This window comes from Pelecanus crispus, chromosome 3, assembly GCF_030463565.1.
Source record: "Pelecanus crispus isolate bPelCri1 chromosome 3, bPelCri1.pri, whole genome shotgun sequence".
NCBI lineage: Eukaryota > Metazoa > Chordata > Aves > Pelecaniformes > Pelecanidae > Pelecanus > Pelecanus crispus.
Window position 1 is genome coordinate 109,014,222 of NC_134645.1, and position 24,675 is coordinate 109,038,896.

General features: G+C 41.6%; 1 protein-coding gene across 1 annotated transcript in view; it reads right to left on the minus strand.

The window, feature by feature from the left end:
- The window catches only part of ARHGEF10 (Rho guanine nucleotide exchange factor 10), an 86,700-nt gene that overhangs the window by 40,959 nt on the left and 21,066 nt on the right, over nucleotides 1-24,675 (minus strand). Inside the window, exons 13-17 of the mRNA XM_075707736.1 lie at nucleotides 23,884-24,000; nucleotides 21,760-21,852; nucleotides 20,135-20,305; nucleotides 18,162-18,307; nucleotides 14,988-15,163 (exon numbers count right to left, since the gene is read on the minus strand). Coding sequence (XP_075563851.1) covers nucleotides 14,988-15,163; nucleotides 18,162-18,307; nucleotides 20,135-20,305; nucleotides 21,760-21,852; nucleotides 23,884-24,000 — 703 coding nt within the window. The remainder of the gene's footprint in view (nucleotides 1-14,987; nucleotides 15,164-18,161; nucleotides 18,308-20,134; nucleotides 20,306-21,759; nucleotides 21,853-23,883; nucleotides 24,001-24,675) is intronic.

Sequence of the window (24,675 nt, forward strand, 5' to 3'; positions counted from 1 at the left end):
ATTTTAGGTTCATTCATTAAAGACCACATTCTCAGCACAGGAAAGGAAGACAAAAGGCAAATCAATAAATAATTAAAAAGAGAGCCTGCTTCCATCCTCTGCTGTTCTAGAAAAGACAAACGGCCAAACTAAGAAGAAATTTTAATAGTCAATCAAGGACTAGATCAATAGCCACGGCTAGGATCATTCTTTCATGGAGGTCCTTAGTGGGCACAAACTGGAACACAGAAGAATAACTGGGCTTCCGAGATCAGCAATGACGGACCCATCAGAACAGAGTTCTCTGAGTACTGACCACTTGGTTCGTGTCTGGATAATGAGTTACAAGTTATAGCAACTTCATCTCTGAATGGGATCTGTAAGGGTTACTCACAATGTCTTTTAAAATAGGATTAGCTTCTTGGTGGTTAACAAAATGTTGACTACCAGTTGATCTGGCTGAGAATTGTCTGAGAGAGGGGTTTTCCTGCATGAAGGAGGTGGGGGAGCACACTGGTCTGTTCATCAGATGCATTTCTCAGTTCACAGCCAAAGACTGCCTGCTTCAGTCCACACATGTTCCCTGACCATTCCATTGCTGGCTATTTTGGGGTGGGTGTTCACTCTTTTTTCCACAGAAAGCACTGAAAATCTCTCAGCTTCACTCCAAAGCAGATATGTGGTTGGTTTCTTTTTGTACTTTGAAATGTTTCACAAATGATAAAGGTATTTCCTTCCCGTTTCTAAGCCACTCTTGCTAGTTATCAAGCTCCAAAAGAACTTATTTTTCCAGTGTGAAAAAACCCCTCCATGAGTTTAGAGAAGGTTCTCCCCAGCTCTGCACATCGTGTTACAGAGGATGGTCTACCCGGGCAGGAGAGAAGGCAGTGTGCTGTAACTGATAACCACATACGCGGCTTCAGAGGCAAAGTTTTTTGCGTTCCACCTACAGAACAAGGGTGAAATCTTGGCCACATGTAACTTAGCAGGAATTTTTTTTCCATCAACTCCTGGGTTGCTAAGATTTCACCAGAGGAATTTGTGCCTCCCTGCAACAGGCAAGTTTACTGCCAACAGCCAGTAATTCATGCAAAATACCTAATTCCTGTTATTATGTGTTATTATGAAATATATTCAAGGTTAAAAAAGAAAACCAAACTGCCACTTGCTTTAGAGGGAAGAAAGGAGGCTAAAGTTTAAATTGATTTTTGCTGCTATGTAAAACTGGGGTGGGAAGATTCTGCTTTTTAAAACAATTGCTCCTTAGCTGAGATATATTTGAATGTAATGCTAAACATTTATTTTACCTGCTCATTTCCGAGTGTTACTCTCAGCACCACAGCTTTAAATGCACTAGTTTTGCCTGGTTTGAAGTAGTTCTTATAATTGAACCAGAAGCAATTTTAGCCCATTTACATCCAGGCATTTTCAAAGCCTGCAGGAAACTCCCTGGGTGTGGTTAAAATCAGTTTAACTTGGCTCGGGCAAAATTAGGATTTGGAAAGTTGTGCATAAATATACACATGCAAGAGAAGTGTCTGTGTGCTAGTGCTTGGGTGTGGGCAGACGGGGAGAATTCCCACCTCTGGCAGCAGGCTGCTTTGCTAGGGAGCAGAGCCAGCAGCTGCAGCTCTTTGCCTACACAGCCAGCACAGCAGCAGCTGCTTTAATGGGCGCTGGCAGAGCAGCCGCTCCCTTGGGATCTCTGTCTATCCGGTTCCTCCAAATTTTCAGTTCTCATGGGCACCACAAGCATACTGGATATTACACTCCTGAACTGTTCACGCCCTACTCTTCCTTTCAAAGAATTACTATGGGACACATTTATTTACTGTGGTGATTTGTTACTTGTACGCATTTTCCACTAGCTTTTGCTGTGTGTTCTGATTCTCACTTGTGAATTACTAATTTATCACAGATTTATGCTACTATAGTGGAAAAGAAAGTGTTGCAATGCCTAAAGTAGATGCAGTCACCCATAATTTAAACATCTATTCCTGGATAAGCAAACGTAATGGCTTAGGTGGTCCCTTCCTATACTAAACTCCTGTTTATTCCCAGTTAGGAGGATTTTTTTCAAGTAATAGTATTAAATAAATCCAAATGGCATGCAAATAAAATAAAAGCCTCATTCAGTATACTTTCAATATTGCAACTATTCTTGCAAACATTTCTGGATTGTATATCATGTTAAAGCCGAAGACTGTTAATAGATACACTCCTGGGTATCTCTTCTCCTGCAAAGTAACTAATCTTGACAAGATCTGCCTTGAATATGATTATAGTAATGACCTTTTCCCCACATGGTTCAAATCAGAATACATCAGTATAAATTGCTTTGAAAAAAGCCATATTGACATGCAGTGAGAACCGATGTGTCACAGAAATTCAAGGTCCTTTGAAAGATTACTTTGCTTCTGAGAGACACAGAGCCCTGAAGTCAGACTAGGTGTTACACAAAATGGAAGCTCATGAATGCTCACATGTGAAAACCACAACCAAAACTGAGAAAGGCTATTTTCCTGAGAATAGTTCCAGCACTACTGAGGGGTAACACGAAATTAATGATACGCATGAAGAACATGCCAGATTTGAAGACTACTCTGAAAGGCTAGTAGATCCCAAATTTGACTTGCCATTTGCAATCTGGTCTTCAAGGCTGAGTGCATTTGTATTGCTTCCTCCCACTGAGCCATCTGTGTGCATCCAGGCAGCATACTGAAACGTCAAGTGTTATGAAGGGACGAGATTTGGAAAAGATTCAATCCTCATCTTGAGCATAAAAATCACCCAGGATGGGGGGAGAAATTATACATGTGGGAGGTAACTTAAATTTGCTGTGTCTGAGGAAGGCATAACAAACTGGTAGTTGTATAGAATTACACGCTCAGAACAAGTAATAAAAAAATAGGTCCCTTCCACAACATTTAAGTCTACATTTAAACCTGAGAAGCTTGTACAGCATTCTGGAAAGCAAAGCATCATGACACCAGATGAATTCTCGATCAGTTCATAATAAACTGGACAGATTTCATCATGAGATTGCTAACATGTTTAGGTCAAACTATGATGATGTAGCAGTAATATATTTAAAACTACATAAGTGCAGACAGAACTGTTGTAAACAATGTAAAAATTGTTTTAAATGTGACTTTGATTGTCCTGGAAATGTTTCACTGATTTTTTCATCAAGTAACAATAGGCTGACAGCATCCCACTGCTCAGTTTAAGATGCCCACCTGTAGGAAGCACAAGAATGGAGACTGTTTGAGAGACAACGTTATACCTGAAGTAAAATGGTTTACTGTTCTCTGAAGATCTTGAGAATTGATTTAAAGAAGGAAAACCAGAAATCATTAATAAGGTCCAAGATTCAATTACTGCAATTGAGGAATTCTTCCTCTATACTTGGTACTGGATCCTGCTTCTACAGGTATACTGGTACGCAACATGCACAGGACAAACACCCTACAGCTGCTCTGGGGAAGAGATCTTCTCAAAGAGAGGAAAAATATTCTCCCTAAGGAGGTCTAGCGGAAGTAATTTTCTCAGTGCAAGTAGAAAAGGAGACCTTTACATGACATTTTCATATACAAGCAATCTATTTCAGCAATGGATTAACAGAGCTGGCAAAAAGATTATGAATATTGGCAATACCAGGAACATTGTAATTCATTTAGCAGTTGATATTAATGCCCATTGTTAAGTATTATTCTCTTTCCCTTTACAAAACCCTCTACACCAGAACACCTAGCTTTCCCCGGAAGGCTGGTCATGAGAATCCTGTGCTGCACTGAAACCTTCTCTTGCACAGAACTTGACAAATCCAAGCACGAGGTATACACAAGGGAGGCACCTCCATACCTCTGATACCTTCTGCTTGGAAATTCTATGAGAGTGTTAAAGCCAGTGACAAAGCACATGAGATTTTACTTTTAGATGCTGAACTACAAGCTTCCTGCACATTGTGTTTGGCACAGCTTCCCCAGCACCACCTTCCTCCTGTTTGTGTCTTTCCACTTGCTCACTCATGCTGCTCCTGTTTCCATAGACACCTCAGAGAAGCATGTGGGTGGGTTGTTTTCTCATTTCTCCTTTACAAGAGCATTTTGATAGCCAATTGGAATTTCAGTAAAATAAAATAAAGAAAAAAAAAAAAAGTAGTCTTGTGAATCCAAAATCTTGGTTTAAGACAGAAACAAGCCCACAGATCAATTTAAAGTTTATAAGAGAAAAGCAGACTTTCTGTGTTACCCTTGTTTGTTCTTTCACGCCAAATCCAACTCATGATCTCCACAGCTGCATGCTCCCAAAAAATCTGAGCCACCATAGCTCAACTGTAGCTCACCTGACGTTACATCATGCTTTCAGGTCCAAACTACACAAATATTTAGAGGGAGGTTATCAGTCTCCAGATTTGAAAACTGAAGCAAATGGGAAGTCATGAATGATCTCAGAAAACAAGACATAAGATGGCAGCCATCAATGAAAAGCCGAGCAGCTACTCATACATAACTTTACAGCATAACCCTAAATTAGGTTTCATAATCTAGTGCAGAAAGAAGCAGCACAAACACGTACATAGTATTAAGCAATAAGCAGTAAACCCCTGAGATTACTAGAACACAAACTGTTAACTTCAGACATGGGGTAAAGCAAGCCTAATTACCAATACAGTCAGGACGTATCATCATCACAACCAACACTATGAGCATTGTCATAAACATGAAATGACATTATTCAGTCTAATCATACTTTAATCATGTAAGCACCTGAAGATAATCTTTATGAGCTTAATTATTGAATCTTATAACCCGGACCGCTAAAACTCTTCAATGTATTTATTCTCACTGCTATGCAAGACAGGAGTTCTTCAACTCCTGATCACGTAGAAAGAACCAAGTACCCCATGCCACTCAGTACACAGAGCAGAGCTGGGAAACAAACCTCCCAAGTCTCAACTCTGACTAAGTATTTTTAACATGCCGTTAATGTCAGCTGTTAATACCTTGCTCTTAACTGGTAATTACATTAATACTGAGACCTGTCTTGCTATATGCTCATTGTATCAGATCTGAACACTAAAGAAACAAGTTACACAAAAACTACAGTCCAACCACAAAACTGCTTATTCACACAGCTTGAGCAATGCAAAGATAAAATCAACAGCTTGCAACTGCAAATACTGAGTAAGGTATTAAATTCATAATGCTACACCATTTGTGAGTAAAATTATGCAAGAACACCAAGGAAACGCAAAGTCTCTTGAGATGGTGAGAAGTAGCTCGTACATGGAGAGCATGGCTTCAGGATTATATTAAACTCCAGCTAATCCTGACCGTGCAGGGAATTTCAGAGATAAAATGCCATAAATATTTTTCCTGCTGACAGAAGCAGCTGTGTTGTGCCAGAGACAAGGAAGGAAGGGAAAGCAGTAGGGAACAGGAGGGAGAAGCACCGGAGCCCTGATACACTAGCAAGTGTGGACCCCACAGCTCGTCCCCTCAACATCACGCTAGCAGGGACAACAGGCAGGTGTCTTCCTGGACTACGCACTGACTGCAGGTACGGATCAGGGCAACTCCAGTTCCTGGCTCTGTTCCCACGAGGAAGGAAAATCCTGGAAGCAAAGAGACTTTAGAGTGAAAGAAAAGAGCCCTTTCTTCTCCCAAGTCCCAAAGGGGAAGGCCGAGGGCAGCATGGACCTGGAAGCCCCTGCCCTCCACAGAACCTCTGGGGTGCGCCTGCAAGGGAATGAAGGGCGAGAGAGGACTTGGATGCCAGAAGATAAACACTGACATAAACAGGCAGTGAAAATACACATGTGAAGGCGTTTAAACGAAAGTACTGCAGGAATCTCAAGACATGTCTGCAGCCAAACTACCAGAGGTTTACACTGGAGATCCCACCAGACCATCTATAACAACTCATGTGGAAACTGTACTGTGAGGAGCTTACCTCCCTCTTTCACACTCACTTGCCTATAGCTAGGTTTCCACTCATTTTACTACTCTGTGTCAAGACGTGGATGAGATCCCTGGCAACACAGAAAAAGGTTTCTAGGAGGTGAATGTCAAGCCCTGTAACTACTATAAAGAACACAAAAGGCAAAGAGAAGAATCTCATCCTAGGTGGGAGAGACAAACATGTAACACCTAATTTATTCTACACCTAATCCACTAGCTAGGAACATGTATCCACTCAACAAGTGAAGTATTTAATGTCACCCAGTTTGCTCAGCTGAACAGGCTGTTTGGAGTTAGATTTATTTAAAATCTCTGGTCTTTTGTTCACGTATATCGATGATAGCTTATATTTATGAACATACTACATCTCCTTTAGTGTACAGTACTATTTTTAATAGTTTTAAAATAAAGATTTACATTATTACTCTATACATATTTCAGAGAGATGAAAGTTAGTTCGCCTAGCAATTCATGACACATCATCCTTTTTAAAACCTTATCAACAATGCTAGAGTTGATATGCCACTTAATATTTAGTCTTGCTTACTCTGGACATTGTATTATGATTGTCCAGCCTCAAAGTGAGGATAAAGCTGACGTTCTTTCTTCCTTCCTTCCCCAATTCTATATTTCTCATTAGAAAAACCAGCAAAAAAAATCAGTTTTAATGGCAATGGCTATCACAGCAGCACTGTTTCTGTTTTTGAGAAGAGCTAGCCTTCCACCGAGTGAGCCATTGACAGAAACACAAGTGCACACTGTAGCCCATCAAACACCCCTACCTGTTTCCCTGGCAACACTCTGAGACCTACACAAAGTGTCTGCATCAAGCACAAGGAAACTCGGAAGAGAAGAATCATGCCTGCACTTCAGCGTCGTCACTACTACATATGACAATGAACAAAACCCGCAGAGATCATAACCACAGGTAAGTAGAAAGGGAGTACAAATGTATCCTTGGAAGTCTGACCAGGAAAGGAGAGAAGCCATGGTTTAGCAGTGCTGAGGTTGGATCTCAGTTATGAGCTGTAAACCTGTGAAACAAAAAATGCAGCTATAAATGTGCTAACCTGTTTTTTTCATTTTACTGTTATCTCCTACGCTCATCACTGCATGATACATAGTACAGATGGATCTTGCTCATTTTCTCTTTCAGCCTTTAGCCATATGGCTCAAATTAAATGGTTCTTCATTTAAGTAATAGGCTATGCTGTGTATGGCTCCTAATCAACATGATCAGCAGCAGAACACTGCTGACAGGCACTGGTTTACCACACAGAAATGGCAGGATGCTTAGCTCTCTCCCTTTGCTGCTTCAGAGTCTCTGTAGTCTGCTGGTCTTAAATAAAACTGTGGTAAAAAACTTTTACAGCTCACCCTTTTTATTCTTGGGAAGCAGAGAACAGACAACTCACGGTGGTCACCGTCACTGCGGCACCAAACAGGCATTTGTCTCAGCACAGAAACTGCATTTCACGACCCATCAACAATTTGCAGAAAGTGCTGCAAACCTGTAATAACACGTGCCAGGTGTCTGAGAAATGGAAACTTTGGCCAGTATATTTGACTTTTGCTCCTATATTCTCCTTTAAAGGGCAGTGAAATACATGTATTTTCAGTGATTTTATGTACAGATGGATGACTTGCAAGCAAAGTTCGACTTCTAGTGATGGTTCATCTAGCTTGCAGGTTTTGCCGAGGTTAAGTAGGCCTACTCCCTGCATCAAAACTGCTTCCATAAAGAAAAAAAGATGGATCATTGGCACAGGAGACTCTCTCCTGAGGGGAACAGAAGGCCCAATATGCACACCGGACCTGCTTTTTAGGGAAGTCTCCTGCCTCCCTGGGGCCTGGGAAGAGAAAGTTTCCTACCCTGGTATGACCCTCAGATTACTATCCATTACTGATTTTTTCACATAGGCAGCTATGAAGTTGCAAGTAGTAGTCTGAGGGCAATCAAGAAAGACTTCAGGGCCTTGGGACCACTGGTTAAGGGATCAGGAGCACAGGCAGTTTTCTCCTCTACCCTTCCAGCTGCAGGGAATGATAATGAAAGAAACAGGAAGAGCCAGCAGATCAATACCTGGGCTCTGAGCCTGGTGTCACTGGCAGAATTTGGGGGTTTTTGATCATGGCTCAATCTACCCAACACCGGGTCTGCTGGCTACAGATGGGGTACACCTATCTCAAAGGGGGAAAAGGATCGTTGCACAGGAGTTAGCAGGGCTCATTGAAAGAGCTTTAAACTACATTTGAAGGGAAAAGGGGATAAAACCAGGCTCACTAGAGATAAGCCTGGGGGCAGCATGCCAATGTTTGAGGGATGGTGTGCTAGCGAGGTCCTTCGGTCTGCCGTCTCAGTGAAGGTAGGGGATGGACATCTATGTGGCAGCAAAGAAAGACACAAGGGTTATGGATGTGTTAGAAACCATGTAAGCATCTGAGAACAGTCACATAGAAATTAGGGCTTCTCCCCCAAAAAAGGTGGCAGGATCAACAGCCCAACTGAAGTGCATCTGCACCAATGCATGCAGCATAGGCAGCAAACAGGAGGAGCTGGAAGCCACTGTGCAACAGGAAAACTGTGATATAGTTGCCATCACAGAAACATGGTGGGATAACTCACACAACTGGAGTGCTGCAGTGGATGGCTATAAACTCCTCAGAAGGGATAGGCAAGGAAGGAGACGTGGCGGGGTAGCCCTGTATGTTAGGGAGTGCTTTGATTGTCTAGATGGTGGCAATAGGGTTGAGTGTTTATGGGCAAGAATCAGGGGGAAGGCCAGCAAGGCAGGTATCATAGTGGGAGTCTGTTATAGACCACCCAACCAGGATGAAGAAGTAGACAAAATATTCTATAAGCAGCTGGGAGAAGTCTCACAATCGCTAGCCCTTGTTCTCATGGGGGAATTCAACTTACCAGGTGTCTGCTGGAAATACAATACAGTGGAGAGGAAGCAGTCTAGGAGGTTCCTGGAGTGTGTGGAAGATAACTTCCTGACACAGCTGGTGAGTGAGCCAACTAGGGAAGACACCCTTACTGGACCTGTTGCTTATGAACAGAGGAGGCCTGTGGGTGATGTAACGGCTGGAGGCCATCTTGGGCATAGTGATCATGAAATAATAGTTTTTGATTCTTGGAGAGGTAAGGAGCGGGGTCAGCAGAACTGCTACCTTGGGCTTCTGGAGGGCAGACTTTGGCCTGCTGAGGAGCCTGGTTGACAGAGTCCCTTGGGAGGCAGTCCTGAAGGGCAAAGGAGTCCAGGAAGGCTGGACACTCTTCAGGAAGGAAATCTTAAAGGCGCAGGAGCAGGCCGTCCCCATGTGCTGAAAGACGACCTGGCAGGGAAGAGGCCTGGCTGAACACAGGGCTTTGGCTGGAACTCAGGAAAAAAACGGAGAGTTTATGACCTTTGGAAGAAGGGGCAGGCAACTCAGAAGGACTACAAGGATGCTGTGAGGTTATGCAGGGAGAAAATTAGAAGGGCCAAAGCCCAGCTAAAACTTAATCTGGCTACTGCTGTAAAAGACAATAAAAAACATTTCTATAAATACATTAGCAACAAAAGGACGGCTAAGGAGAATCTCCATCCTGTACTGGACACGGAGGGAAACATAGTGGGAAAGGCTGAGGTACTTAATGCCTTCTTTGCCTCAGTCTTCAATAGTTAGTCCAGTTGTTCTCGGGGTACCCAGCCCCCTGAGCAGGAAGACAGGGATAGGGATCAGAATAAGCCCCTGTAATCCAAGGGGAAATGGTTAGTGACCTGCTACACCACTTAGACACACACAAGTCTATGGGGCCAGATGGGATCCCCCCCAGGGGTATTGAGGGAACTGGTAGAAGTGCTCACCAGACCACTTTCAATCCACGTTCTATCATTTGTCAGCAGTCCTGGCTAACAGGGGAGGTCCCAGTGGGCTGGAGGTTAGCAAATGTGACGCCCATCCACAAGAAGGGCTGGAAGGATGATCTGGGGAACTACAGGCATGTCAGCCTGACCTCAGTGCCGGGAAAGGTTATGGAGCGGATCATCTTGAGTATCATCACATGGCACATACAGGACAATGAGGGGATCAGGCTCAATCAGCAAGGGTTTATGAAAGGCAGGTCCTGTGTGACTAACCTGATCTCCTATGACAAGGTGATCCACTTAGTGGACAAGGGAAAGGCTGTGGATATTGTCTACCTGGACTTTTGTAAGGCCTCTGACACTGTTTCCCACAGCATTCTCCTGGAGAAACTTGCTGCTCTCGGCTTGGAGAGCTGTACCCTTTGCTGGGTGAAAAACTGGCTGGATGGCCAGGCCCAAAGAGTTGTGGTGAATGGAGTTAAATTCAGTTGGCGGCTGGTCACAAGTGGTGTTCCCCAGGGCTCAGTAGTAGGGCCAGTTTTGTCTAATATCTTTATCAATGATCTGGATGATGGGATTGAGTGCACCCTCAGTAAGTTTGCAGATGACACCAAACTGGGTGGGAGTGTCGATCTGCTGGAGGGTAGGATGGCCCTGCAGAGGGACCTGGACAGGCTGGACTGATGGGCCGTGGCCAACTGTATGAGGTTTAACAAGGCCAAGTGCCGGGTCCTGCACTTCGGGCACAACAACCCCATGCAGTGCTACAGGCTTGGGGAAGAGTGGCTGGAAAGCTGCCTGGCTGAAAAGGACCTGGGGGTGTTGGTAGACAGCCGGCTGAACATGAGCCAGCAGTGTGCCCAGGTGGCCAAGAAGGCCAACAGCATCCTGGCTTGTATCAGGAATAGTGTGGCCAGCAGGAGCAGGGAGGTGATTGTTCCCCTGTACTCGGCGCTGGTGAGGCCGCACCTCGAATACTGTGTCCAGTTTTGGGCCCCTCAATACAAGAAAGACATTGAGGTGCTGAAGCATGTCCAGAGAAGGGCAACGAAGCTGGTGAAGGGTCTGGAGCACAGGCCTTATGAGGAGCATCTGAGGGAACTGGGGTTGTTTAGCCTGGAGAAGAGGAGGCTGAGGGGAGACCTTATGGCTCTCTACAACTACCTGAAAGGAGGTTGTAGTGAGGTGGGGGTTGGGTTCTTCTCCCATGTATTTAGCGATAGGACGAGAGGAAATGGGCTCAAGCTGCGCCAGGGGAGGTTTAGGTTGGAAATTAGGAAAAATTTCTTTACGGAAAGGGTGGTCAAGCATTGGAACAGGCTGCCCAGAGAGGTGGTGGAGTCACTATCCCTGGAAGTGTTAAAAAAACGGGTAGATGTGGCACTTTGGGACATGGTTTAGTCTAGTCTACCCTTGATTGGCTTAGAGTAGACTTGGTAGTGTAGGTTAATGGTTGGACTGGATGATCTTAAAGGTCTTTTCCAACCTAAACGATTCTATAATTCTATATACAACTCCGTGTTCATGCTGAAAATATTCCTCGTTTCCTATATTAATTCAACTTTTCAGTACTATGAATGTGCCTGTGCTTCTGCACATGGACCGATCGGGAAGGAGAAGAGAACAGCAACAGCCTACCAGAAACAGTATGTGGATTTACTAGGGAAGAATTTTATCTTGCATCTTTCTGCAAATGTTTCTACATAAGAAAATTCACACAACAGGCCTCTTTGGAACACAGAGTTAAGATAACTACTTCCACAGGAACTGCCCAGTTGGGATGCCAAAGACTCATACTCACAGACTTTCAAGCAAGACTAACTCCCATACATAAAAAAGGACTTTGCCCGATTTGCTCAGAGAAATGCGATCCAATAAACATGCTGTTTTTTTCTGAAGACTGAGAATGTGAAATGTTTTCTGCTTTAAATATCGTTACAGGAAGCAAACACCAAGTTATAATTCGACTCCACTAGGAAACAATATTAAAACCATACAAATAAAGGACTTTGCCAAACAGCTGAGACTTCAATCCTCCTCCATAACTAAAAGAACTCATAGTCTACTTTTGGTGCTAGGGGAGAACAACAGGAATAAGGCAAAAGCACATCAAGGACAGGAGCAGCATAGCAGTGTACACTCCAGGAAAATTTTCTTGCTTTCCCCCACACACCCTCAGGCCACACGGTTTCTCCTGCCAAAAGACAAAGGGCTTAAAAAAAAAAAAAGGAATTTAACAACCCCTAAATGTGTTCTCCTCTAGAATTCAGAGACAGAAGACTGGTATGCAAAGCGGAACTTGGCAAATTGATGATTTTGCCAAGTGAAAACCAAGTTCACACAGCCCTTGCTTTCCACCTTAGAACAGTACTAAAGCATGCCCTTGATTTATATGTACTCATAAAACCTTTCAACCTTTCAGCAGTTGCATATTACAGCCTGTATGAGATGAATTCAAATTCAGCTATTAACCTCTCTGTAGCACCCAAAGTAAAGTTTGCATCTTTAAACTATACTACCCTTTTTTGCAGTGTCGTAGAAAGCTGAAAGCACCAACTTCATTTAGCCAATAATAAATAGTGAGATACACTTATGACAGTTGCCTCCTCATAAAAAGGATTTTGGCAGAGAAAAGAAGTGCCATGATAAGAGAAATGTAACTAATAATCTGTAATCCTCACAAGGACACAACCTGAATCCATCAAGAATCCTTGCTAATTGCAGCAGTAATGTGAGAGTATCAATCTCACAGGGTCAAGTACTTAACCTGGTGTGCTGCTGATACAAGCCAACTTTTCTCAGTTCTCCAGAAATGGAAGAGGTGACCTCCCCACTACTTAATACTTTTACACAGAATCATCATTATTCTGCATCTCTCCAGTTCCCACAAACTGGAAATGAAAGCTGCAAATAAGGTCTGAGACATGGTTCTACGTCACGGAAGCAAGACTTTGCCTGCAGCATCCCAAATTGTTCCTGATCATTAGATGTTATTAAAACCACATTCTGTGACGCCACTGGGATTTCACCACAGCAGTTCCTTGTTATACTCTGCAAACAGAGGGAAACACAACTTTGAGGACTGCGAAGTCATGCAGTTTAAGGCAGAGAATGACAATATTTTGCTGGTAGTGCTTTGTAATTTGTGGTAAATACCCAACAGTCTCACCAACAATGTGATACTACCATCATAAAGATTGTGCCATCATCAACTATAAAATGCAGCATCTTGGTGGGTGCAAATAAACAAGCAACAGTGAACTGTTACACAAAGTCTTACCAATCCTTTCCCTTTGCAGGAAGGCTGTACTTTCTGAGCTTCTGTAATCTTTAACAGCCAAGACGACTGGAACCAAGGGGACAATTCTACAGAATAACTAACACAATTACATGCATATTCAGACTTGTGTATACAGGCCAATTCGGACAACTCTGTGTTCAGAGTAACAGCTAGCGCAGAGACAGCAGTGCATACAAATACGAAGGCTACGTTCTTCCTCATTCTTGACTGATTATATTCAATTTAGTTGAATCACTTGGTAGAAACATTTGATTAAAGTTGAGAGAAGATTTATTCATTTGTATAACCAGTATCCTTCACGTTCTTTTTAATTCTTATATTTGATCCCTTTTATCAGAAGACTGAATTAATACAACGATCAGAGCTTACCAAGAGAATAATTAGTTCAGCTCATCTTTTACCTATTGAGTACCATTTAACCTGAAGGTTGAGACTACAAATGATGTACAAAGTCATTTCATTTTTTTGTGATACTGTCACCAGCCATCATGAGAAACCTCAAAGCGAAGAGGTTCAAGTAGGTTCTACAGGACTGTTCGGGTGAGGGTTTTTCTTTCTCCCCTCATGCTCCACTTCCCCATCTGATCTTGCTGACAGGCAAGGATTTGGTCTAATCAGCTGTGAAGCTGCAGCACAAAGTTGCAGTAGGAATATTCAACAAGCTGTTCCTCCCACACTCACCTACGACACGGACCGCCAATTCTAAGTAACACGCTCCCTTATATACACTCCTCTTGGGGTCATGTATACAGCAGCTGGTAAATGATAACATAAGAGCTCTAATCTCATTGTCTAAGAAGCCAATTAATGCTTAAGAGGAGTTACAAGAATGAAGCCATCCTTGAAATTGAGACATAAGTACCTACAAAAATTTTCTGTGGCTATTTACAAAGAGAGAAGCAAGAAGACCTGACAATAACCAACCGGGAGAATATGGGGGGGGGGGGGGGGGGGGGGTATTAAATGCTGCAGCTGCACCTCAGACCGTTCTGAAGTATAACATTTATGTCTCCTTACAGGACAACTGTGGGAAAATTCATGAGACCAAGGGTGCAATATTAAATAAATGTAGTGTGAAATAATGCCCAGAGCTAGCACTGAAACCCATGTATATTATAGTCCATTAATAGGGATCACAGTCTAGATATATTAAATACACTTAAAAATACAGTATTTAGGCAAAATACAGAATATAAAAATAACTCATTATATATGAAATGCTAGCTACTGAGTAAACTCTTGAAATTCATACATCTCTTGAGGGTAGTTGGCAGGCCTGTAGGAGGGATTAACAAGCATAGAAAGAACTTGCAAACTTCAGAACTTGAGGTCGTTTTTGGAGAGAGGCTAGGAGGAAATTATTACTGGTATATTGTTTCAAAAACATTAATTAAAATGAAAATGGAAGGTTTTTTTCTGAAGCACTTGTTACTGTGTTTGAGGGGTGGGATACTATGGGCTTGAGAGAAGTAACTTCTACCCTGCAGTAACCACTTGTGCCCAGACTCTTACTCCACAGCAACGGGGTGGCTGGTCATTTTTATTTAGAGAAACTTCCTCGCTTTAACTATGGGATAAAGAACATAAGCATGACCAGCTACCATGAGACAGCTGGCACACCACACCACACCAAAACCACCTTTTTGCATGCCCGCACACATTCATGCATAAAACTAAACCAGGACAAATACAAGTAATTCATACTGCAAGGCAGGAGACTGGCTATCACTTTATGGATTCTTAGTTTCCAAAGAAAGAGGTTATATTACTCTTCATGTTACAGAAGTCTTCATGCACAAAACGCTTTGCTTTGTTTTTAGTAGTCCACTGAAATTCAAATACGGATTTTAACAAGGTCCGTAGAAGTCAGTAACTCCTGTCACTTACTTGGCTTAGAGTTAATGACAACATTTTCAGCAGAGTGCTGCGGTGGAAACCTGCAGTTCTCTCCTTGGCCCTCGCTGCTGCCATATTCTATGACTTCCACTTGTCCCAGTGGTACGCTCCACTTCAATAAGTATCTCTGGCCAGTTGTCACGGTGCCACTGCTTTCGTAGGAAGAGCTGGAAGATGCACAAATTACTGCTGTGACAAGCAACTATGTTTCATGGCATCCTATTTATTCTTCTAGCTTCTAAAATCTGCTGTTTATCAGTCTGAGTACCATGCACAACTTCAAACAAATACATGCATCAGGCTGACTTTTGTGACTGACCTTTCCTGTGAGCGCAAAGAACAGCTATGCAGGTGCAGATAATCTTGTTTACAAACAGCATAGGACTGCCAACAACAGTCCCTACATTTCTATAACAAAACATAAATGACCATCTTTAAAGATCAACATGCATTTTGACATCCTTATACAAGTGCTTAGGGTAATACCACAGCTCCATCCTTTCCTAATTCTTTTAGATTGTGCTGTCTTTCAGGACAGCACTTGAAACAATGCTAAAAAGAAGTAACTGCTACATTTAGGGAAATATGGATGATGGGACCTTTGAATGAGTACTAGCAGCAGGAAGGGCAACATAACCTCCCAGGGGCTGACAAGCCAACATTTCTGCTGAGCCCCACAGCCCAGGTTGTCTTTACAGCAGACTTTTGCAACTGCTGTGGCTTCTGAGAGAAAGCCCACGCGAGCTGCTGTTGCTAAAAGAAGTGTGTATCACAACAGCCTTTTCAGAGAAAACAGCACGCTGAGGAAACTCACTTGGAATAGAAATGGCATTAATACTCCTTTTCCTTTGTTTCCTTCATTCCCTTATTCACATTCAAGCACATACAACACACACTTACTATAAAGGTCAGAAGAGATGTTAAAGTGAAGAAAACCCATTTACTTCACAGAAAGCATGACTGAAATAAAGAAGTTAAATGCTTGGGAGAAATCAGCAAAAAGTATTTATTGTGAACAGTACCTTAACACGGATGTTCAGCTACTCAGCTACCTATTCACAACACAAACATACTTTTGTTTCATTCAAGAGGCAAGTATGAACAAAACCCACAAGTGCCACAGCTTAAAGTAAATATTCCTAAACTCTTCATCTAGTTCAGAAGAAAGAAAACAAGACAAGGCAGGACACAGCTGTTCACTCACTAGGGACAGCATCCACCCTGTCCAATTCCTGCTACTTAAAAGTTAGGTTTCCAGTTAGAGATGGTCACCTAGACTACGTGTGAAGAAGGACCTTCTGAGGGTCATGTACTCTGTAGAAATACATGTCTTTTGACAGCTATACAAAATTCATCTGGAACCAATGGTCCCCAGGATCCTGGAACATCTGACTTTTTCCGTAAAGGCTGGACAAAAAGGTGGTTAAGAAAAGTGAGCTGATACATACTGCGCAGCTAAGGGTCAAGTTTCTGAAGAAGTCTACAGCTCCAGGGTAAATCTGCAGGCATGCGCCTTGAAAATCACTACTGTAACAGAAACCTAGCTTAGGTAAGATGCCTAACTTCTATACAGCTAAAATGAAGAGACATAAAGCTCATCCTACATAAGCCCAACAAGCAAGCTGTACATTCTATAAGTATACACTTATTTTGAACCAAAAATTCTGGACTGGATACAGGTGTCATACGTGAAATTTGGCAGTAGATTTCCTTCAGTCCATAACTATATTTTGCATGACAAAGGTAGTTCCTTCTGCAGTAAAAATCTAAGAGCAGTCCGTGAATTAATGAAGGAATCCTTAATCCACACACACAGCTTGCAGGGGGACCCACCTGCAACTGAACACTCCAAGGAAGCCACAAACTTTTTTTGCTAGTGAATAAAGCCAGAAATGCATTCAACTATTCTAAAACCCCACTGTTACATAAATAAGTGGGTTGGAAAGCAAACCTTAACTGCTAGAGAAAACCATAATTAAACTTTTTCACAGTTAGCAAACCCCCATGACACATGCATGCCCAGTTACCACCCCAAAGGAGGTTGCTCAGAACCAGTTAACGCCCATTGGAACAACAGTGCTGTTACTGATAACCAGAACTGTTGACTTAATAAGGAACCCAGAGACTTGGCGTAATCATGAACTTTTCAGATGGAAAACAAGAACAGACTGCACATTGCCACCTGAAGGACAATTACAAAAAAATCCAAGACAATTATGTCATGGAAAAGATAAAATGGTTAAAAGCAATTTTCTCCCAAACAATCTGAAGAAAATACCCAGGTGTTACTATAGAAATGAATAAATTGTAAAGGAGTAAAATGTTGCAATTCCTACAATAATTGGACATAAGCTTGTGCATCTTCTGAAGTGTAGTTATTACATGGCACTTCTCACTCACTGACATAAGACCAAGCATTCACACGATTACAAAAATATGTACCGTATTCATACTTCAGTAATGAACTAAGATATCAACTCATATTACGCTTAAGAAAAGCTGTTCTTGGAAGATTTTAATGGTCCACATTTTCTCTGCCAGAATGTACCATCACATGAAGTCATTTATGATACAAGCAACATTTAAATGTGTGACCTTGGCATACACAGAAGTATAGTAACAAGTAACAATTACAGCCAACTAAAACACAGAAGGCACCATGAAAAAATGCTTTCTTCAAAGCACCTCAGCTTTAATTCTTCAATGTTTGGTCTCAGAGATAAAAACCCTTCCACAGCTGGAACTTTGGTAGTGAGTTCCAGTTTTTTCTGGCTACATGCATTAGCTTTGTGGGTTTTTTTTTAAATTTGCAGCTTGTGTCAAGTTACAGATTTGTGTGTGTGACTATGAATTTAAAGAAGAGAAAAAAAAATCCTACCTTGGCATGCTTGCACTCTGCTAAAGACTAAATACACAGCAATAACTAGACATTGAAGAGCATTTCTAGCTGTAATCTCCAACTGGTATAATTTTCTTACAGATTTACTCTGGAACTTCCAAACATCAGCAGGTAATTTAGAGGACTGTAAGAAAGCTAGTTATCCATTTATTATGACTACTGCTAGAAATCATTAGCCATAGTAAAAACAATAAAAAAAGATTCAGTGATTATTTATTTCAGCTGAAGCTTGAGTGATCATTTAAAAAATATGAATCATGTCTTACCGAATATTTACTGTTGCGCACATCAGCACATCATTTAACATGAAAAGTCGTCGTTCTTTGGTTTTGATAATTTCTCCTTTGTCATTGTAAACAGTCTCAACCATATCATCAGTCCGTACGAGGTATCTGTTTCCACTGCTGAGTAGCTAGATTTTAAAAACAATCAACATTGTATATTATACATGATCCACCTAACAGCTGGTGCAAAAAATAAAAGAAAATACAACAGGTTATCACTTGCCACCCTAGTACAAGTGTACACAGGCGGATTTGCCAAGTGAATTAAGCTTCTTCACAGATTTGCTTTTCATTTAGACGAACACTAACTTCTGCTGCCGGCAATATGGCCTGCAGGGGGTTTCGGTCTTAATATGGAACGGAATTGCTCTCAAAGTCTTCCACATTGATAAAGGTCCCCTAGCGAAAAAAATCATAGCTTTCACAGTTTCTGTTGTTTCCTTCCCTCATCCCTTCTTTCACAGCCCATTTAAGTGCTATGCACAGTCCCAGCCATCCCAAAGGGGGAAGTCGGGGTGGGAGGAGGAGGAGTGCTCCCGCCTGCTCTGTCCACCTGGGCTCGCAGAACTAGCTGAGGAGCACGGCTGGCAGGGTTCCACAGGCTGCCAAGAAGACAACATGTACAAAGGATTTATGGCATATAAATTGCTCCTGCCATTTGCCTTCAAGGGCTGAGGATCAGCACTGTGTACAAGCATGAACTGAATCCTCACAGGTCAAATACACCTCTGTAGCAGCCAAGAAAACAAAATGGTCTGTAACTCACCCATTTCCTATCCATCCACCTCCCTCGCCACCTGTTTCACCCTGCCTGGCATTCTTCCAAAACTAGTAAGCCACAAGGCACACAGGGCCCTATGTAATTTGGGGTGACTATCCAGGTATATCTCAATTTGTCCCCCTGGTACAGAACAGACAAGATTTTACAGTTTATATAGACTAAGAAAAGGAAACCTGTACCACCTCTTGAAATGCACATTCTGTGTCTTGAACTCCTTCAACCATCTGTAGATGATTAGTAGCTGCTTCAAGAAGTAGGAGTACGAAAACTAGAAAATGAAATGTCTGAATCTATCTTCTAAATGCACTTAGAATGGAAATGCTGTTCCAGTATGACAATAAATTCAGTATCCCATTTTTTTATAAATAGCCTAAAACAAGTGTGTTCTGGTTGACTACTTTCTTTCCTGAAAACTGTTTTTATGCATCACAAACAAAAATACTCCTTCAGCACGTCCCCATTACTCCATCCCAGAATGAACCCAGTATAATAATCTGTAACTTCACAAAAGCAATAACTGAAGTATTTATGCCCCACCTCATGGGAAAGGAGGAAACATGTATGACACAAATAAGACATACATACATACATCCACGGTACAGATAGCTACTGACAAACTCAAATGAAGAAGATTGTTACTTCCTTCCTACTGAATGTCTTCTACGGTTCTTTGAACACATTTCTATTGAATGATCCGAATACATGAATGAAATAGACTGGGATGTTCCTTAAAACAAGGAAGATGTTGGACACATTCAATAGCATATCTTGAACTGCTCCATAGTCAGAAGCACTGCAGCATACGGAAGTGGTTCCTTCCTTTATACAGGAGTAGTTCCTCAGTTCCAGGATAAACTCAAAATTTAATTTTGAATTTAATCAGAAGATGCGTACAATACTTCACTACAGGACAAAGAAACAGCTTTATCTATACGCTGCCAAAGAACACTACTACTGCTGCTGCTGCTATTTCAGCATGTTGCCTGCTCCAGCACACAGTGGTTTAACCAGTGAGCCTACCAAGTCCTGGAGGTAGCTCACATCTCGCACCTACCACCAGAATGGCCCCACAGAAAAACCTCAGGTGTCTTTTTGGTGTCTGTTCTAAAGATTCCTCAAGGCCCAGAAACTAATAATATACTAACTCTTCCATCACACATTCTTACTTCCTAACCTTGTTCAGATAACGTTCGTTCATTGCTTTTGCTATTTGTTTTATTTCACAGCGCTGATCTGCATCCCTTTTCCTTTCATTTAACTTCTCTGCCAGTGTTTCGAGTTCTGTAAGAGCCATCTGTAGAGGTAATCTGTCAGGATGTCCTTTATTAGTGTTCTTCAGCATATCCTGAGGTGAAGTGAAAAAACAACAAAAAAATTTAATTTCAAAGTCAAGTTCAAAAGATTACAAGATACAATGTTATTGCTACATTCTTTACCCAAGTACTACTAAAGAATGAGACCAATGAACACCTAATGAATATTCAGACAGCACACTGCTTATTTTCCTGAATACCTTAATAGTTCTTAAAACAGATACTGAATGGGTCACATACTGCTTATTTACAGGAAGAAACTACAGCAAAGGAACTTGAAAATAAGTGTAAAAATGCAAATGTAAAGGTAAATTAAAAAATGCACATAATATTAAGCACAATTTGAAAATCAATATTATAGTACAATAGGTAGGTGTCTGTAAACAATGATTTAAAATTAAATTTTTCTGATATTTACTATCATAATAATATTGTATTATCTTTATTACTGTTATTATTCCCACTAAAACACTGACAGCGCACTCGTCCCAAAGTAGGGGACATTACTTCATGGAGGTTGCAAGAGCCTCTAAAAATCTTTCCCTTTTGTAGGCATGCAGTGTAACAATTAGAATGAAATTTTTACTTCTTTCCCACAGCACTTAAAAATCCCTACATATTCACTACAGCTTCCTGCCGCAATAAACTCCATTTCTTCTGCTAACTCAAAAACTCTTGCCATGACTAGCTACCTGCATGCTCCCCCCACGACTACCTCTGCTCCATCTCCCTCAGTACTTCCTGGACCTGCATCCCAAAGCCTGTCCTCCTCTGTGGCACCTGCAAAACACAGCTAAATCGTAGCACTCACTGGGATAGACCTGCCAGGGTCTGGAAGGAGTTACAAACAGTGTAAGTTGGTCTGGAGCAAGTCTGTGCTGGGGAACTGTGCTCTTCCTACAGCTTGACTCCCTGTTAAGAAGAGACCCGAGGACTCCCTGTCAAATCCTCAGTTTCCATGGGAAGGAAAACAAGATGCTGCAGGTCAGAATGAAGCTGCAACACACTCCAGCAGGTCCTGTGGGTCGAGTAGTCAGGGAGAGAGCGCTTTTGTTCCACATCCCACATATATTCTGAACTATCCAAGGCATGAATTACATCCTCTTGTATTTTTCTTAAATGAAAGTAATGCCACAAAGTTCCTGGTGGTGTTCTGAAGTGTTATTAGCTAACAAACTGAAATGAACAAGTAGCACATTTGAACTACAGCTTTACTGCAAAGTGACTTAAAAGCTAAATCCAACCTAGTAAGTAATCTAGAGTAAATCTAGTTCACTAAGATTTTCCTGCAGTCTATTTACTGCCTGTCCCTGCAATTAGACTACAAGATCAGCACGTTATGATGCACAAATTTTTTCTTTGTTATTTCCCCATGATCCAGTGGTCACTTCCACTGCTCCTCCAGCAGAAGACAGCTACCATGCAATCCCACAAGCAAACCACATAAGAATGCAACAAGAGCATCCCTTTGGTAAACATTATTTACCTGCAATAATAGAATGAACTGTGGAAAGCGCTGGATAGGTTTCATCATTAAACCATACAGTGTAATTCGATCAGGGCTTGACTCCTGGCACTGCTGAAATGCAAGAAAGCCACACTGTTCACTAACGTGAGCGTATTTCCACCAGTTACAGAATGAAAGGAAAACATTTCCTGAAAATTCTTCTACGTCATTTACATTAATTGTAACAGTGGTACTGGAAAGATCCCATTTACTATAAAGATTTCATTTAAAAATACTAAACCTTTAAAAAAAAAATCACTATTTAAAATGATGGCATGTCACTGAACTGAAATCTCCTCCTTCAATAAACACAGCTGGAATAAAGCTGCACCAGCGGTGCAGAACCTATGTATATATCAACACAGCACATTCATGCTTTTTACATAAGCAGTGCACTGAAACGTCTGCTTAACTTCAAGCACAACAAAGGGAATGTACTTTTTCAAGGCCTTACATTTGAAAAATATAAGTGATCTGTTGATTTACAGTCCATAATTTACTATTGCTGCTCTGTTTCCTGGGGCTAAGAGACTATAAATCTCTAACTACCTATGTGTTTTTAGAAGGAAATCTAAGGAAAACATCATAATCTCAGTGCTATGCAAACAAAAAGAGATTTTCATTTCTTTATTAAAAGAAACTAAGGAAAAGAACATTGATTTATGTTTGGAAAGACAAACGTAAGAATCCATTATTTTGGTTATTGGGACTGGCAGATAAAACCAGACAAATTTCATCTCCATGTACAGAAAAGCCCTGTTTGTATAAGACATTTCAGCATTTGGAAATATTTCGGCCAGAATTTTGTTTTACAAGATATACTCAATATTAAAAACAAAGCAAACCCAAACAATATTAAACTGGTGTTGTACTTAAATTGCTATTTATTGCTACAGCTATCAGCTTCACAAGAATTTGTTTCCATACTTACCTCCACAAACATTTTTTTTGCCCAAACAGCAGCAGTGAAGATTCTGGTCTTTGCTGCTAGTGGGCAAACAAAAAAAGGAAGGTACAGAAATGTCTTCTGTCCTTATAGTTCAGCTGTCAGTCCCCAGCTCTGAGCAGTACCAGTGCCAGCAATGACAAGCAGTGATGAAAGGTGTAAGTTATGCCTCTACTGGAACCAACGGGCCTTTAACGGTGTGAGGTATGAAGCGACTATATGCTCACTAGAGAGTTTGATCTTCATGGTGCCTAAGACTTCCAGAATATAAACCTGTGTAGTGCTGGCCACACTCCAAAAAGTTATTAGATAATTTTAAGATCTGAAGACGGATTAGGAATCAGCCCCCCTGCCACCCTCTTCTAGGCAACCTAAGAGCTTCACCATTCAGTTTGCCCAGGGCACCCAATTTCAGTGTTTGGTGGACCACTGCAACAGACCTGACAGGGTGACAGCTCTGAGAGGCACGACTCAATCCAGGACTCTAGGGGAATGGAACATGCAGAGCTTCCAGGCTCTCAGCAGTATCACAGACACCCTAAAAGCCCCGCAATGGATTTTGTGTACCCTCTGCAAGGTATCATCCGTAGGGATTCACAGAACTTCTACGGCATGTACCAGGGTCTCAATGCACGTCATCAGAAGCATCATATTCATCAGGGCAGTATGCATTCTGCACAAAAATTTTCAGTTTCAATCCCAAATTGGAAACATGATTTTCAAAATACCAGGAAATTGTTGTGGAATGGAAGTCTAGTTACACTACTCTACACAATACAATAAAGAAGTTAGAAGTAAAATAAATCCCAAATAAGAAGAGGCCTCAGATGGTGAACTATTATTTGAAGCTCACCTGCTATGAAAGAATCCCAAAGTTTTGCCAAGTACAATCATGCAAACACCAATAAACTGATGTAAACAACAACAAACCCACTCTGCACTTCAAAATACATCCTAGATCTAACACCATGTTATTACTCTGAAAATACAGTAGTGGATTCTCTAGGTATTTGCTTGTGCCAAACCCATAAAACATAAAACCAGAGTCCTTAAAAGAGTCACACAATATACAGTGTCAGCAGTCAAATTTCCTCTTAACTTACAATTTTTACTGTCTTATTTATATGCCCAGCTGTTTTAAGATTAAACAAACTCACCTTTAAGAAGTCTAAAAAGGCAGGTTTGGTGGCACATGTTTTCTTGAGAATCCCTACTGCAGTACTGAAGTTGTTTACATATTCACTGTACGCATCCAGTACCATAGATTTAGAAAACTGAAAACATAAAAAGGTAAACCTTAACTATAAATACAAAAGATCCCTGAAAGCATAACTACCTAAACCTCTGACTGTCGAGGACTCGCCTTGCTCAGAGCTAAGGGCTTTGCTTGGCCTAGAGCTGGATCTGCAGAAATACTGGTGATGCCCAAAATAACCTTTCTGTGGAAGACAGGTTGGAAACCTAAAGATGTAACAGCTGTACATTACAAAACGTAGATTTACAGAAGTAGCTTCATCTTGGCTACGACACTAGGGAAGAGCCTGGGGACTATGGGCAATCAAAGGGCATCCACTGAGATTCAACGTGGCTGCTGGGATCCCCTGATCACCTCACTGCTGCTTATCTTCCAGATTTGCTGGACCAGCCAAGTCCCAGGGCCTTCATGCCCCCTCTTCCACTGATAAGGGTTTACCAGGAAAGCAGAAAGATTGTGCGGCCTGCAAACACCCATGTGAAGGGTAAGATTGCTGCCCATTGCCTCCTTAGTAATTTTATCCCGCTCTTCTGCAGAACTGGTCTCATTAACACTACATAACTTGCTTCAGTCAAAACAAGACAGGTTTGCTTTAAACAGCAAATCTTTAGTAACCGTTTCATTTTGACTGAAACAGGGTCAAAGCACTCAGAGACACAGATTCCAGATCTCTTACAGCAGGCATGAAAAGGTG